At 59.5% G+C, this 15,862-nt stretch overlaps 1 protein-coding gene across 1 annotated transcript in view; it reads right to left on the reverse strand.

Moving 5' to 3' along the window:
• UNC5A (unc-5 netrin receptor A) overlaps nucleotides 1-14,444 on the reverse strand; it is a 71,599-nt gene extending 57,155 nt beyond the window's left edge. Inside the window, exon 1 of the mRNA XM_023185116.1 lies at nucleotides 14,114-14,444. Within this exon, the coding sequence (XP_023040884.1) occupies nucleotides 14,114-14,183 (70 nt within the window). The 5' untranslated portion in view covers nucleotides 14,184-14,444. The remainder of the gene's footprint in view (nucleotides 1-14,113) is intronic.
• Nucleotides 14,445-15,862: the final 1,418 nt, after the last annotated feature.

A 15,862-nucleotide genomic window follows, 5' to 3' on the forward strand; every position in this document is an offset into this window, starting at 1 on the left:
CACAGGTGGTGGGGGTGCACAGGTGGTGGGAGTGCATAGGGCAGGGGGTACACAGGTGGTGGGGGTGCACAGGGCAGGTAGTACACAGGTGGTGGAGGTGCACAGGTGCTGGGGGTGCACAGGTAGTGGGGGGCACAGGTGCTGGGGTGCAGAGGGCAGGGGTACAGAGGCACTGGTTGTGCATGGGCATGGGGGCACCTAGCACTGGGGGTGCTCATCTGCCAAAGTGGCATCCAGGTTCCAGCTTCAGCCACCCAGGAAAATGGGCTCGCTGGGCCCAGCCCAGATCTTTTGCTTTTTCGAGAGAAGCCTGACATTTGGATTTTTATGTGAATTATCTCTCTCTCTCTCTCTCTTTTTTTAGAATGTTCTATCTGCCGTGTGGGGGCTCAATGCCCTGCCTGCTGCCACCTGGCTACCTCTGGGTGGGCGCTTTGCCCACATCATCATCTTTCTCCTGAGATCCTGGGCCAGGCCCCTTTCAGGTGCAGGACACAGAAACCCAACTCACACGGCTGTTAAAGCGGGAAGTTCTTGGATCTAGGGCCAGGAAGGCTGTTAAGAGCAGCTCACAGGACTGAGAAAAGCTGCAGGGACCAGAGCCTCAGGGTCTCGGGGCCACTGGGACAGCCTCGTCCTTCCGCTTGTCCCTGATCTCCCTGTGCACTGGCCTCACCCGCCTCCACCCCACAGCTGCTTTCCACACGAGGGGGAACTAGCCCTGGGCCAGCGTCGGAACCTGCATCAACACTGCGGCCAACCCGGGAGGTATCAGGGTTGCACCTCCGCCTCCAGGCCAGAGAAGCCCTGGGAAGGATCCTGACTGGCTCAACTCAGGCCATGTGGCCAGCCTGGCCCAATCATGTGCCCAGGATCTTCGGAACCATTTGCCAGCTGGGGCAGGTCCTTTCCCTAAGGAGAGGCTGGGCCCCCATAACTGACCGTCCCACCAGGGCTCCATGGCGGGAGGTCGCCAAAGGAAGGTGGAGGTGCTGTGCCCTGAGAAAGTATTTCAGCAGTCAAAACAATGGGCGGCAGAGAAACTACCAACCCCTCGAGATGGAGCCATCCCTCCAGAAAGCCCAGTTCCCAAAGGGTAAGAAACTTCTCAAGACCAAGTAGGGTGGACCTGAGGGGAGTCCAAGTTAGTGCCCAGCCATCCTTTCTCTTTTCCCACCAAGCCTCGCTAAGGCCACCTGCCCCTGTCCACGGTCTCCCTGACTGTCCCATAGAGCCCGTTTCCAGCAGCCCCCCTGTGGAGGCTCTCATTGCACCCAGACCTCCGTGCCTCTGCTTGCTGGGAGGGTCTCCCTAAGCCTCCCTGTATCTCTCCCTGCTGGTCCTGACCTACCCTGGAGGGCTTCACAGAACCGAGTAAATCCACCTTTCCCTGGACGGCTTTCAGTGCTCTAAAGGAAACAGGATGGCCCCACACCACCAGGACCTGTTGGACGTCCCTTCTGGGCCACGGCTGGCTTTTAAGTCTGCTCTTCACCCCCAGTGCCTGCCTGACCCGACAAGGCTGTTCCGCTCCCTTGGCTTCACGTGACCACAGCCAGTTTCTGTTGCTTGTGACCCAAGCGCCCTGTCCACACTCTACACATAGCCTGGCAGGGTGGAGCTCCCTGGGTGGAACCTCTTGCTCTTTCAGCTTCTCCCCCAGCCCAGCTCCCCATCTATTTTCTGTTTCTGACATCACTTCCCCAGGCTTGAGAGCTCTGAATCATGTTTGCCTCCTCCCCCTCCCTCGCCCCCCCACATGCAGCATCCAGATGCGACATTTCCCCCTTTGCAGCGTCTCCCACATCCATCTCTCTTACTCCATCCCTGCCGCCTGCCTGCCACCAGGGAGGGACGCCTCGTCATTTCTTGCCTGGATGACCGCAGCAGCCTCCCGGCTGGTCTCCTTGCCTCCAGCCTCTCCCTGCTCCCATCCATCCTCCATGGGCTGCCAGATTAATCTTCCTTAAACACTGCTCACTGCCTGTCACTCCCCGGCTCAGAGATGTGGTCACAGCCCTGTCGCTTGCTGGCATCCCACAGGCACCGTCTGCTCCAGCGGGGCTGCACGCCTCCCGACTGCCCTGTACACATGCTGCCACTGGCATTGCCCATCCACTCCTCCTCCTCCCCTCATTGTCCGGCCAAATTCCACCACATGCCAAGGTCCCAGCCTGAGTCCCTCTCCTGTTCTGGCCTCAGGGCTCCCAGAACTCTAGGGCAGAGGCAAGGGGTGCCCAGGGACCAGCTCTGAAGTCACAGGTTGGCCTGAGGCCAGCAGGTGGGCTGTCCTTGCTGGGCCTGTCTGGGCTCTCCAATGTGGCTGTGGCCTCTGCCACCTCTGTGCTCTGCATGTCCTGGAGACACATCTCGGCTCTCAGGTGTCAGAAGTCCTACTCAGCCAAGTCACTCTGGTGACTCACCACCATGCCAGTCTTCCTTCTCAGGCCCCCTCATGAATGCTCATTATCCAAGAATGAGCACCTTCCCAAGATTCCGGGCCTGCAGGCCCTGCCCTTGACGCACGCTGCTGCCAGTTTTATCAACCGAAGATCCTGCTCCACACCAACACTTCAAGGGCGTGTCACAGAGAGGGGCCAAAAGTGAGCATCCCCCGCCCCGCAGGCCACACAGCTCACACCTGCAGAGCATTTACTGTGAGCCGGCATCAGGTGGTGTGCGCCACATGGAATGACGCGTTTATTCCTTGCAGCCCTATGAGGTAGGAACCTTTCATTGTCCGCATTTTCCAGGTGAGCAAACTGAGTCACAGAGAGCTTAAATAACCTGCCCAAGTTCACCCAGTTTAGGATTCCAATCCACATCAGAGCCCTGGCTCTCAAGCACAGTCCTCCCAGGTCCTAGCTGACTCTCTACCTTTCGACCCACCAGAGTCTAAAGTCCAGGAGGGAAGCTGCCCCTTCTGGCCTGCGAAGTCAATTGGTCCTGCAGGGGAAGGCCTGAGATGCCTTTGTCCACTCCTTGCCTGTGGTCATTTCAGAGGGCTGGGAGTGACCCTGGTCAGGAGCAGTGGTGTATGGAGCCAGCTCGTCCTGGCTCAGGACAGCCAATCACTACAATTTCTAGAATTTTGCAAGTCAGTTGACATCACATCGGTAGCTTGAAATAGGCCGTGGTGGGAGTATTTACACCATGGAAATTGGCAAATTAGTCCCCCAGCCTGCCTGAAGAGCCAATTGTTAACCATTCAACAGGACACCACGCTGTCACGGGGGGAGGCAGAATGCTGATCACTCTCAGAAGGCGAACTGGCATTTGGGTGGTGGGCTTCAGGAATTCACACTCAAGATGGGCCTCCAGTGGAGCCAGGGATCTGAAAGGAAAGAGGTCTTGAGAAGACCAAGTGGGTATCAAAAATGGATCTCTCATTGTGTGATCCTGAAGGAACTGGAGGAGGAAGGTCCCTAGAAAAGTGCCAGGGCAACTACAAGATATCCAGGTAGGTAGGCTCAGACTCTGACCAGACACGCTCAGTATAGAAAGATGGCCCGAAACCAAGGACAAGCCACAGGTGAGAGGCATGGATGGAGGAAACACGCTGGGAAGCGGAGCACAGGTGCAGCGGCGTGAGGCTCGTGGGCAATGCCAGAGAAACACAGGGCAGGGGCGGGGCTTGGAGGAGGGAGCCCGGAAGAGCTGAGCCCTGCTGCTGATCTCTGAGAAAGTGGCATGGGGGCAGCTGTGGGGCAGGAGCTGTAGTCTAGTCGTCATAAGGAAGAAAGTTTGGTTTGGTGAATATATCACTTAGGGTTCTTTGAAGGTTAGCAAGAAAAAAACAATTCTCACAAATTTAGGAAAGAAGAAGTACTGGCAGAAGACTGGGTTGTTAAGAGAAGGAACAGAGGCTTAAATAGCAGGCTCTGTAGCTGGAAAAGAACCAGGCCAAGAGAAATACTTACCTAGCTCACCTGGGCCCCACGGCTGGAATAAAGCGGCCCCCAAAACACCCCACTAAGACTAGAATGGAAGCTGGACCAGATACAAAACCTAAGAAACATCCACTGGAGTAGCCACAGCCCAGTGAGCCTTATGCAAACTCTAGGCACTGTTCTCAATGAGCTGCAGAGGACCGAAGGAAGGAGGGACCGTGAGAGGCCTGCTGGGATCCCCATGGACCAGTCACACCAGACCAGCTTCCCTTATTATGGGGTTACTGTCCCACGGTAGATTAAGGATGGACTAGTAGAAACACAGCATGTCTGGATTCTAGCCAGGCACCTCATAAAATATCTTAGATGGCTAAATGCAGATATATGAGCAGATGACAGCACAATGAAGGGGAGGCAAAACCTGTTGAATGGCCAGCCTTGTTTTCTTTTTTCTCTTTTTTCTTTCTTTCTTTTTTTTTTTTTTTTTGAGATGGAGTCTCGCTCTGTAGCCCAGGCTGGAGTGCAGTGGCATGATCTCAGCTCACTGCAAGCTCTGCCTCCTGGGTTCATGCCATTCTCCTGCCTCAGTCTCCTTAGTAGCTGGGACTACAGGCGCCCGCCACCACGCCCGGCTAATTTTTTGTATTTTTAGTAGAGACATGGTTTTCACCGTGTTAGCCAGGATGGTCTCGATCACCTGACCTCGTGATCCGGCCATCTCGGCCTCCCAAAGTGCTGGGATTACAGGCTTGAGCCACCGCGCCTGGCCTCTTTTTTCTTCCCTCCCTCCCTTCCTTCCTTTCTCACTCTGTAGCCCAGGCTGGAGTGCAGTGGAGCAATCTTGGCTCACTGCAAGCTCCGTCTCCCAGATCCATGCCATTCTCCTGCCTCAGCCTTCTGAGTAGCTGGGACTACAGGTGCCTGCCACCACACCTGGCTAATTGTTTTGTATTTTTAGTAGAGACGGGGTTTCATCGTGTTAGCCAGGATGGTCTCGATCTCCTGACCTCGTGATCCGCCCGCCTCAGCCTCCCAAAGTGCTGGGATTATAAGCGTGAGCCACCGCGCCTGGCCTGGCCAGCCTTGTTTTCTAATGCTGCCAACAAAATAGTATTGATCCAGATCCTGCTTTGCTTCTGAGCCACAGGCTGTGCTTGGTGCTATTCAGTATGCTCATTTAATACCTGGCAAAACGTGTTGATGACATCTGAGGATGATTGTGCCCACCCTTCCTGGTGGACAAGAAGCTGAGAGGAGCAGCACATAGCCTGGGTAAACACAGGACAATGGCCTCTGTGGCTCCAGCCCAACCTAATCTGCATAATCATACCCCTGGCTGTGGTGATTGGCTCACACACTGGGCAGGGCACTGGAGGTAGACCAATGATGGAAGACTTGGACATTTGTTGGATGGTGGAGGGAAGAGATGTGCTCTTCTCCCCCACCCCTGGCAGGCCTGGGCCTGGGCCTGGGCCTGTAAAGATGTAGTCCCAGGAGCTCCTGGCAGCCACCTTGGGATAGAGGGAAGAGGCTATTGGAGAGTGGCGCCAAATCCCCAAGTGCAGAGATGAGGCAAGGATCTTGGCCATGCCGTTCTCCCGGGGTACAACCATGCCTGAAGCCATAGCCACCCTGAGTTCAGTTCCATGTGCCATTATAGTCTCCTTCTTACTTTTTTTTTTCTTAAGCCAGTGTGAGTTGGGTTCCAATATTTGCAACATATCCACTTAGTGTCCTATGTCACTTCAAGCTAGGGCATTGTGGTGACCTCCCAGGGCTGAGGAGGCTGTGACAACTGGGCCGCCACCCAGAGGCAGGTAACAAAGATGTGGGGGGTTGGGATTCCGGCTTGGGTGAGGAGCAGCTGAGAGGGCTGGGGAGGGCTGGCCAGGAAAGGGGCAGATGTGGCCAGGTGAGAGCCTTGTCTTAAATAACTGAAAGGGTTCCTCCATCCTGTGCGGCCCCAGAAGGAAGGGCCCAGAACCATTTGGGGAGCTTACTGGGAAAGAGTCCCCTTCATTATAAGAAAGTGGTTTTGAACAGTCCCAGTCGCCTGAAGATGTGTGGTCCGGGCAAGTCCCTTTGGCTTAAAGCTCAGGGCTACGGGTGAGGAAAGCCAACACCACCAGAGGAAGTTAATAATCAACGTCTGGTGGCCTGGACAGCCGTTCTCAGGCTGGAAGCACACTAGGTTGGGGTCAGGAGGCAGCATGGCGATGGGGAATGGGCTCCAGGCTGTGAGGGAGGTCACTCGAGGCCACACAGAGAATCAGGGTCTCCGGACTTTCTCCCATCAAGTCCATAGGAAAACAGAGAGGCCCTGGCAGTAAACAGCCACACAGGAGAGCCCACAAGGTGGGTGTGGAGTGTGGTGGGGGAGATCGGGCAGAGCAGTAGCTGCCCAGTAAGGTCCCAGCTCTGCCGCTTCCCGTGGTGTGACCTCCCCTGATATGTGTCCTCATCTGATGCACCGGGCTAACCTCACCCACCTGTGGGTTGTCCTGAGATTCTGATCAGATGATGTAGGCGGAGCCCAGCAATGGCATGATTACTACCATCATCAAGTTAATTAAGAATAAAAAACATAACAATCTATAACCCCCAGGGGCTCCTCCTCTTCCTGCCACACAGCCTCTACTTAGCAGAAGGAGAATGCATTTGGGTGTCTGGGGCTGGAGTGGAGCCCCAGCCTGCAGAGGACAGCCGGGACCTGGGGCAAGTCGGTGCTCGACCTCATCTGTAAAACGGGAATGGCGACACCGGTGCATCGGAAGCCCTGGCCTGCAGGAGGTGCTCGGGTTATGGGGACGTTCTCCTCCCTTTCGCAGCGATATCAGCCTGGGGTCTTCGGAAGCCCCAGGCACAAGATCGCCTGACAAGCCCTGCGCCCACCCACTTCTCAGGGGGCCCGGGAAGGGCGGGCAAGGGCAGGGGCCGCAGCTGGGCTAGAGCACCGAGGCGGGGTGGAGGCGGCCGCGCGGCTGTGCCCGGAGGCTGGACGCCCGCTCCCCGGGCGGCAGCCGAGCGCTCAGCCAGGAACTTGTTAACAGGCCCCGAACAAAGAGCCGCTAATCCGGCGGGCGGCCGCGGGCGGGCTGGCGGGCGGAGGGATCCCGCCCCTTCCCGGCTTGGCCGCCAGAGTTTGCAGCGCGTTAATTACCCCGCGCCCGGCGGCCCCACGGCACCCACCCCCGGCCTGGACGCCCCTGGGCGCGAGCTTCCCGCAGCCCCGCCCGACGGGCGCCGCGGCGAATGGCAAAGGCCCTCGGCCCCCGGCTGCCGTGGGCTCGGGCTCCCGCGCCCCACGGCCGCTCACGTGCCCCGCAGATCCGCCGGCCTGAGGGCCCCCGCGTACCAAGCCACCTAGACAGCGGGGCCGGGGCTGCCGAGGCCCGAGGCACACGCTGAGGAGGGGCTGCTACCCGCCAGTGACGGGCACATTTGTTTTGGCGGGGGTGGGCGAGGTGGGGGGCGGTGCTGGAAAGATGCAGACCTGGGAAAGACCACTGGCCCCTCGGCTCCACTTGGTCCCTGCCCCGATTAGGAGGGGTAGAGTCTAACTCAGGGAGTACTCCCCCAGAACCCCGCAGCCTCTCCACTGGACCTGCTGGCCTGGGGCACGGGAGTTCCACCTGCCGCCCTGGCTGGGGACACCTAGGGCAGAGGTGGGACGCAGGGTCCGGACCTCCCTCCCCAAGGCCCTTCAGGTGCTGTCAATCTAGATAGACTCCCCCGGTCTTCCCCCACACCCCTTCCCCATCTCAGCTACATATTTGCCTGGAGCTCAAGGTGACCCTGAGCCTTCCAGACGGACACAGCTCTGATATCCCAGTGTGGGAGAGGCCCGGCTCTGGGGGCCCCACCAGTCAGGGTGACACTGGCCCTTGGCGCTCCCACCACAGCACAGAAGCAGGGGCCTCAGGGCCCCTCCCCCATCAAAATAGTACCTAAAACTTCCCCTTCTCCAGTTTCTCTGGGGCTGAGCAGCTGCCACTCAGACCTCCCAGAGGTCTGTGCGGCTCCCCCTCTCCCACCTCAAACAGGGCTGGGAGGGCCAGTCAAGGACCACCTGCCCTCGGCATGACAAGAAACAGAAAGGAGGCCAGGCCTGCCCCCAGCCCAGAATGGGAATCTCACCCCAGGCCTTTTGCCTCCCCGCTGGTTCCCCAGCCGCACCATCTTCCACAAATTCAGCCAAGGACTCCCCCACTTCCCGAAGGAGAGGGCTGAACAGTGCCCTCTGCCATGTCATCAATTGTTAACATGTATTGAGTGCCCACTATGTGCCAGCACTGACAGGCTTCAGCCTGCCTAATCTGCACAAAAACCTAGGAGGTGGGTTCTTTTGAGTACGTTGTTCAGACAAGGAAACTGAAGCCGGGCAGGGAGGAGCTGGATGCAGGGCCAGGAGGGGTTCACTTTTGGGGGCTGGCCCTACCTTTGTGCCTAGGCACCTGCCCAGCCTCACCCTAGTACTGGTCCAAACCCAGCTACAGAGCTTGCCAACTCACCTGTTTCACTACCTTCTCCATGTGCCTGGGTTCTGGGCCCCTGGGGTCTGAAGCTGCCTGTCACACCTGACACCAGTGCCCAGGAAAGGGGTGGGCCTTGGGCACTGGGACCCTGACCTTCTGGGTGCCCTGAGAAGGCCTGTTTCTGACATAGAAGGTATTTGCCAACAGAAGTGGGCCCTCAATTCCTGGCCTAGGGGTTGGGACTCACAGTCCCCAGCTCTGCCTCACAGCCACTTTTGGCTCTGCCCCAGCAGCCACCTGGCTCTCCAGCAATGCAGACAGCCCCTGCCAGGGCAGCTGATGTCTGTGGCAGGTGCTGGGCAGGTGTGAGCAGTTCCTGGGGGAGCCTGCTGCTGAGTGCAGAGTCCACCCCAGGCTCCAATACAGGCATCATTGGGTTTACACCCTTTAGTATACAGAGAGGCAAACAGCCCAGAGAGGTTAAATGATTTGTCTAAGATCACACAGCAATCAAATAGAAGAGAGGACTAGAATTTAGTTCTGTTCAGGGCTCCTGCCCCACTCTGTGCCATGTCCTGAGAGTCAGAGATGATCATCAACACACAGTTGCATGACAAGCTGAACCCAACTCTTCATCTTCAGAACCTCCAAACAGCTGCCCCTTGTGCACTGGAAGCACCGACGTCTGAACCAGGTCCAAGCCCCTGCAGTGGGTGGTGTATGTAGAGATGGCGGGGGAGCGGGGGCACTTCTTCCAACCAGAAGAGGCCACTGCCTGGGCCTGGGGCAGAGGGAAATGAAACAGCTCACACTGAGACTCATTTTTCTCCTGTGTCTGGGCTCAGGCCCTGACGTGGCTTAAGTCCCCACCTGTGTCCTAACTCACGCCACCCCCCCCCCCGAAAATGCAAGGGAACACAGACGAAGGAGACAGACAAGCTATGGCACCTACTGGGTGTCAGAGTTCATCCTGAGTGCCCTCTCCACATTGCCCATCAATCTGTTACTACAACCCCAGAAAGCAAGCATGACCCGTTCTATCAATGTGGAAACAGGCTGGGGACTGCAAGTTGCTTGTCTAAGGACACAAGGCTTGAGTTGGAAGTTGGCCCTGACTGCCTCCTAAGTCCCTGTCCTTTCTGTTCCACCTGGCGAGAATATGGGGTGAGACTCTCCAGAAGGCAGGAGGACCCTTCAATGCCACTCCCACAGGAGCAGACGAGGAACGAAGGGGTGGGCTGGTAGAACTGATTGCAGGAAGCTGAGCTCCTGTCTGAGCGTGGTTGGGCCCTGGGGCTCAGCTTCAGGAACCAGGAGTCCCACCCCACGTAGGAGCTGTGCAGAGCAGCCCACGTCATGACGTGACTCTGTGAATGACACTATTTGCTCAAGAAGACATTCACTCTGGGAAAATCCATGCCAGGGTGGGGATGGGGGTTCCTACTCAACAGATATGGGCATACAACTTGTGTGAGTGGCCTACAAGCATGTACCAATGCGAGCTGGTTTGCTGTCCATACGTGTGGCTGGGGTACAGCACTCCCCACTCCATGATGGGGCCTAGTTTTCCTGGTTTCCACCCTGGACAGGAGGCCCTTTCCAGCCTCCCTGGAGTACGGCAGTCTGTGTTCAGGGACAGGGATGGGGTGGTTGCTGAGAGGGGCAGAGCAAACATCTCTCCCTGTCCCCAGCAATAGCAGCCCTCCCTGCCTGAACAGAGAACCCAAACTCAAAACGAGGAAATGAAGAGAAACAGCACCTGGTTGGCAGTGACTCGGAGAAAGTTGGGGCAGAGAACAGGGTCATCGCGCCATAAACAATGGCAATACCTGAGGGAGGCACTGGAGGAGAAGGCAGCGGTCCAGGTCAGAGGCTTCTGGCAGCTGCCCCAGGGCTGAGGACTCAGTGCCTCAGTCTTTCTTTAGCCCACCCAAAGCACATCAGTATGCCAGGGCCCCTTTGCAGCGGAGGAGGTGGGAGGCCGTTGGGAGGGGCTGGACTGAAGCTGCAGGCCTCACAGTACAGGGACTGGCGGCAGTAAAGGGGTGTGTCCCCGGTCTGGACAGAACCAACGTTGGGGTGTTGGGTGGGGAGCATGCTGGCAGGGTCAGTGGCACGAGGCTTTGCAAGGCAAGGGAGTTACAGTCTGGAAGCCAGAGCTTGCCTGGGGGTGCCCACCCCACCAGCAATCAGAGCCAGGGAGGGCCCCCGACCTCCAGATAGACCAGCCCAGAGCTGATGTGGTGATGACGAGGGAGGAAGGTATTTTTCTAAGGGCCCAAGAGGGCTCAAGGTTTGGACTGACCTGCAGGCACTGGGAGTCACCAAAAGCTTTCTGGTAGATTTCCAGCCTGGATGCCAGGGGATGCCTTAGTCTGAGTGGAGGAGACCCGAGGGGGATGGGTGGTGGTGGTTGCTGCAGTGGTCCAGGTGAGGGAGAAAGGAGTGGAGGAAGACAAAGAAGTCGAGGGACATGAACAATGTCACAAGGAGGCCTGAGCTGGAGGACTTGGACTTGGTGACATATTAGATGTGAAGCGTGAAAGAGAAGGGAGAACCAAGGGAGACTCTAAGGCATCCAGCCCCAGGCTGGGAGAATAGGAGGAAGAGATGACAGGGCCCTGGGGAAGAGGGGGCATCAGGAGAGGGGTGGCCTAGAACAGGAGGCACCACATGCATGTGCGTGGACACACAGGTTCCCAAGTGGCAGCTAGGCCCAGCACTAGAGCACGGGAGCCCCACCCCAAGCTCAGGGCAGGCTCCCGTCTTCTGAAGCCCCAGAGCTCCAGCCTGCAGGTCTGGGCCCAGAACAGCATAGGCAGGAAGAAAGGTTGTGAGGACAGGGGCTCTCTGGCCCCTGGCTGAGGCCAAAGTTGGCTGCTCCTGGGAACCAGAGCTGTGACTTTTGGTTGTGGGCTTGGTACCTGGATCAATGCCTATCCCTGGTTCCTGAGAGAAGCCCCTCCCAACACAGGCAAGTGGGGAGCAGGCAAGCAACAAGAGGACCAGCTCTCCCCTGGGGGGACCTAGGGACCCCAAAGCCCAGGCCACCCCACCCACAAGGCAGGGTGAGCAGGAACAGGGTATCTCCTAGCCCTGGAGGATTAAGACCCCCTTAGCTAGCTGCATTCTCCCAGGTGTGGGGGTGGACAGACGGGTCCTAGGTCAGCCCTAAGTATGGGGATAGGGGTCCGAGAAGGAGGAGCAAGGCTAGATGGTTGGGGTCAGGTTAGGCAATGTGGCAGTGCCAGAGCATGGCACCCCTCAGCCCCATCTTGAAGGGAGCCAGCTCCCAAGAACCCTCCTGCTCAGGACTGCAGAGGTCTAGGTGACAGGGAGACCACAGGGGCAGGGTGGGAGTGTGCATGCCAGCTGCGTGTGACGGGGTTTGAGAGGGAAAATCCTGTGAGACAGATGGGTGCTTGCGTGCATGGGCACAGAGAGGGCCTGCAGGTGCGAGCATGATGAAGGGACAGGCTTTTGTGTGATGTCCAACAACAGAGAGTGGGCGGGTGGCCTGGGGAGCAGGCGGCTGCAGAGGGTCACGCTGGCCCCCGGCGCCCCCTGCTGCCCACTGGCCATCCCTCCTTCAGCGGCTCACAGACACATTTTTCACTGGAGGCTGTTGCCACAGAGGCAAAAGGCAGCGCGGGAGGAGCCGGGGTCACCACAGGGCCAGCCTGCCTGGGCATCCACATGTGCCCCGTGCCTGTGGGGCACGGGGGAAGGGAGTCCCAAAGAAGTAGGGCCAGCCCCCCCTTCCCATGGCCTTCAGCAGCTCCTCCCGCAGGCCCACGGGCAGAGTTGATGCCTGGGGGCAGGCTCTGCTTCAGCCCCTGCAGCACCTGTGCCCACCTGCCAACTCCCTAGGCAACCTTGGGCCAGGCCTGAACAGATGCCCTGCCAACGAGGGATGCAGTTTCCCCACCCCACAGCCTCCTGAGGAGTCCATGTGGCAACCCCCTGCTCCAGGCTGCGGGGCCCTGATTCACCGGTACCTTTGCCCCCTTATCTGTACACGCTCACCTGTGCAACTGCCCACAGCCGTCACACACGTGCGGCATGCTGGCCATCACACACATTCATCAGGGCACACATACCAATGCTGCACAGACTATGCCAACCCCCTTCGTCACCCGGGCACACATGTCAACCCAGAGCCTTCACACGTGCTCACGTGGGCGACATGCAGCTATGACCACCCAGCCATCACATGCATCAACTCAGAAAACATTTCCAGGGCACCTACTGGGTGTCGGGCAACACCTCACCTGTGTGTAGGGCACTAATACCCCCACCTCATCATGGACAACGGTGCAACCTGAACCCCGAGTGCTCATCTGGAGAGCTGCACACACGCCCCTAACACACACATGTGTGGGACACGGACACACACCCAACAGTTCAGCCTCTCAGCGTGGTCAGGATTAGAAGGAGAGGCCCTGGGGAAGAAGAGGGGTGCTGATGGAGAAGGGAGATAGAGGGGGTGGGATGGAGTAGAGGGGGTACTGAGGAGGCAGGATGGGGCGGGCGGACAGGCAGTGGTGGGTGCAGGATGCGCTGTGCAGAGACACCCTTTGAGGAAACAGCCATTAGCCTCAATCATCAGGCTGGTCCCTGAGCTCTCACTCACTGATCTCTGATCAATCTGGCTTGGCAGCTCAGAAACCCCAATGCTCCCTTCCAACACTCCTGTTATAAGCAGTGGCCTGGCCAGGCTGGGGAGTCACCGCCCAGGTTCTAGGGGCAGCAAGAATCGAGAATTGCCAGGTAAGCCTCAAGCCCCCTTGACCACACAAATGGCACCTGTCCCCCCTCCCCCCGACCACAGACACATAAGCTTAGCTCAGCTAAGTGCATTGGCGGGCAGAGATCAGGAGGCCCCCACAGCTCAGCCTAGGTGAAGGCTCAGGGAGAGCAGACAAAGGATGCAGGGGAACTTCCTCCCCCCAAACTCCCTCCCAAGGGAACGAGGTGGGGTGAGGGCTGAGTTAGCAGCGGGTTAGGGTGACCAATGGGGCATGCAGGGACCAAGAAAGGCTATGGAGTTTAAGGAAGAAGGGGAAGCTGGCGGACCAACCCCACACAACTCTGGCCCCCAGCACCAGGGAGACCAGGAGCCACAGCCCCGGCCATCCGGACCGCGGCGCTTTGACTGTGCTGGCTGCAAGGACTGGGGGCTGGTGTATGCGCCTCCACGCCTGAGTGTGTGCGTGTGCGAGCGTGTGTGGCGGGGACAGAGGAGGACACTGTGTTCTGGACGTGGGCAGAGGCCAGGTGCCAAGCTGGGAGATTGTGAGTGGCTGTTTAGGGCAGATGCTACCGGGAAGAGGTATCTTAACCGCTCCCCGCACCCCCTATATTCTGGGCACTGGGATAGGATCAAAACCCTCTAATCTTCGAATCCTGAAAGTCAGTCTCCCTGGGGTTGATCAAAACCCCCAGCCCTGCTCCGGGCCCAGGCAACCAGCAAACTTCCCCCACCCGGAGGCGTGGGGTGTCTACACTCGCCAGCCCCGTGCGCTGACAGCTGCTCCTGGACTTGGCAGAACCCAGGCTTCCGGGAGAGAGCGCGGGGAAGCTGCGCAGCAGCAAGGAGAGGCCCCTGCGTCCCGCCTCGCAAAGTTTGGCCTCCGGGGGCTCCTAGCCGAGTCTGGCAGCGCGGGTCAGGGACCCCCCCAAGAGTAGCGAGCGTTCACGCGCACGGTCCCCCGCAAACCTCCCCAGAGCGCGCGCGGCGTGACTCACCCGAGCCGCGGAGCCAGGCGGCGAGGACTATGCCCAGGAGCGCTGGCCACAGGCCGGGCCGGACGGCCATGGCCGCGGGCGGGCGGGCCGGGCGCGGGGCCCCGCGGGCGGGAGGGCGGCTTTCAGCGCCTCGGCCCGGAGCCCCAGCTCGGGGCGCCCCCGGGGCCCATGCCAGCGGACTGCGCTGCCTCCGGGCTGCCGGCTGCGGGGCGCACGCGGCGCGTGGCTCCCCTGGGCACGGGAGCGCAGCAATGCAGCCGGGGCGGAGCGCAGCGCCAGCCGCGCCGCGCACCGAGCCAGCCGCGCGGCGGAGCCCGCAGCCGGAGAGCCGGCCGGTGGGCGCCGCAAAACCCGGACTGGAGCGACGGAGCGGGGCGGCGGCTGGGAGGGGCGGGTGAGGGAAGGAGGGGCCGGGCCGCCCCGCGCCGCGCGCGCGGGCCACCCCCAGCACCGGGAATCCCTCTGGGCGATGCCTGAGGCTCCCCCAGGGAGGGGCTTGGGGTGGTGGGCGTGGAGGCCTCCCTCCGCCCCGCGCGGTCTCCAGGGACAGGGGTCTGAAACCCGGAGTGGATCGGTGCTCCGGATCCGGGCTCTCGCAGGCTCGCCAGTCTGCTCACAGGTGGCCCGGGAGGGGCCCGGGGCTGCGGCGACCCCGGCGCAGCGCCAGCCTGCGGAGAGCCGCCCAGGGCAGGGGTGCCCCGGGCAGGTTCCGCTGCAGTCTTCTTCCCCGCCCCTTCCTCGCGGCCGCGCTCCGGGGCTGTCCGGGCGCCGCGGTATGCTGCCAGCCCGTGGCTTGGTTAGGGGACTGCGGGAGAGCGCCGGGGCCCCGGCCCGCGCGCAGAGGTGGCCACCAGAGCTGGCAGGCCAGACTCGGGGACTTCCGCAATCCCAGTCTCGCAGCCTGGTGGATTCCAGGGGCGCGCCTCCCACCATGACCCAAGGTTTCCCTAACCCCTCGGCGCAGTTCGCCGAAGGAAAACAACCTTTGGGCGCAGAGCACCCGACTGGGCACGAGGTGCTTCAGCCCCGAGAGCGCACGGCTCCCGCGACGTGGGCGGGAAGGAACGAGCTGGGCTTTGGCAGCTAGAGAAATCGGGGGTAGGGTCTAGGCGACTTCACCTTCTAGCTCTGTGACCTTGGGCAAGTCACGTCATCTCCTGGAGCCTCCAGCAGTGACCGCTGCTGGAGTCTCCTGCGCCCCACCCCCATTCCCTAATCCGGCTAAAATAAACAGAGGGCTGCCTTGAAGGAGAAAGAAAATGACAGCCGCACGCCGTGTGCCTTGCGGCGAGTGATCGGAAAAAGAGAGGGTCTTAGTCTGGGTCGGGAGGGGAATGAGACGGGTGAGGGCAGGGTCGCAAACTCAAACGCCTACCGGGCCGGTAAATAATATAAATTGGCGCTGCAGGCTAGGCGCTATAAGGAATGGTCTTGCTTCCACAAAGAGATATGAGCTCTCCTATATTTCTTGAGACACGAGGCCCTCTCTCGGTCTGTCTTTTGTTTCCTACTTTTGATAGAGAAGGGTTATGAAAAATGTTTTGCTTTCCTCTTAAGTCTACTATAAAAACACCAGCTAAAGCTCTGGAGGCAACCATACAGACGCTGGGCTCCATCGCCAGGGAGGCAAAGGGCAGCGCTGGGCACAAGGATCCCATCTCAAGGGACAGCTGTCTCTTCTGCTCCAGGTGCTAGTTGTCGGGGGAGGGGACCGGGGCACAGTATAACCCCATCTTCCAAATTTTCAAC

Source organism: Piliocolobus tephrosceles, chromosome 4, assembly GCF_002776525.5.
Source record: "Piliocolobus tephrosceles isolate RC106 chromosome 4, ASM277652v3, whole genome shotgun sequence".
In the NCBI taxonomy this organism is placed as follows: Eukaryota; Metazoa; Chordata; class Mammalia; order Primates; family Cercopithecidae; genus Piliocolobus; species Piliocolobus tephrosceles.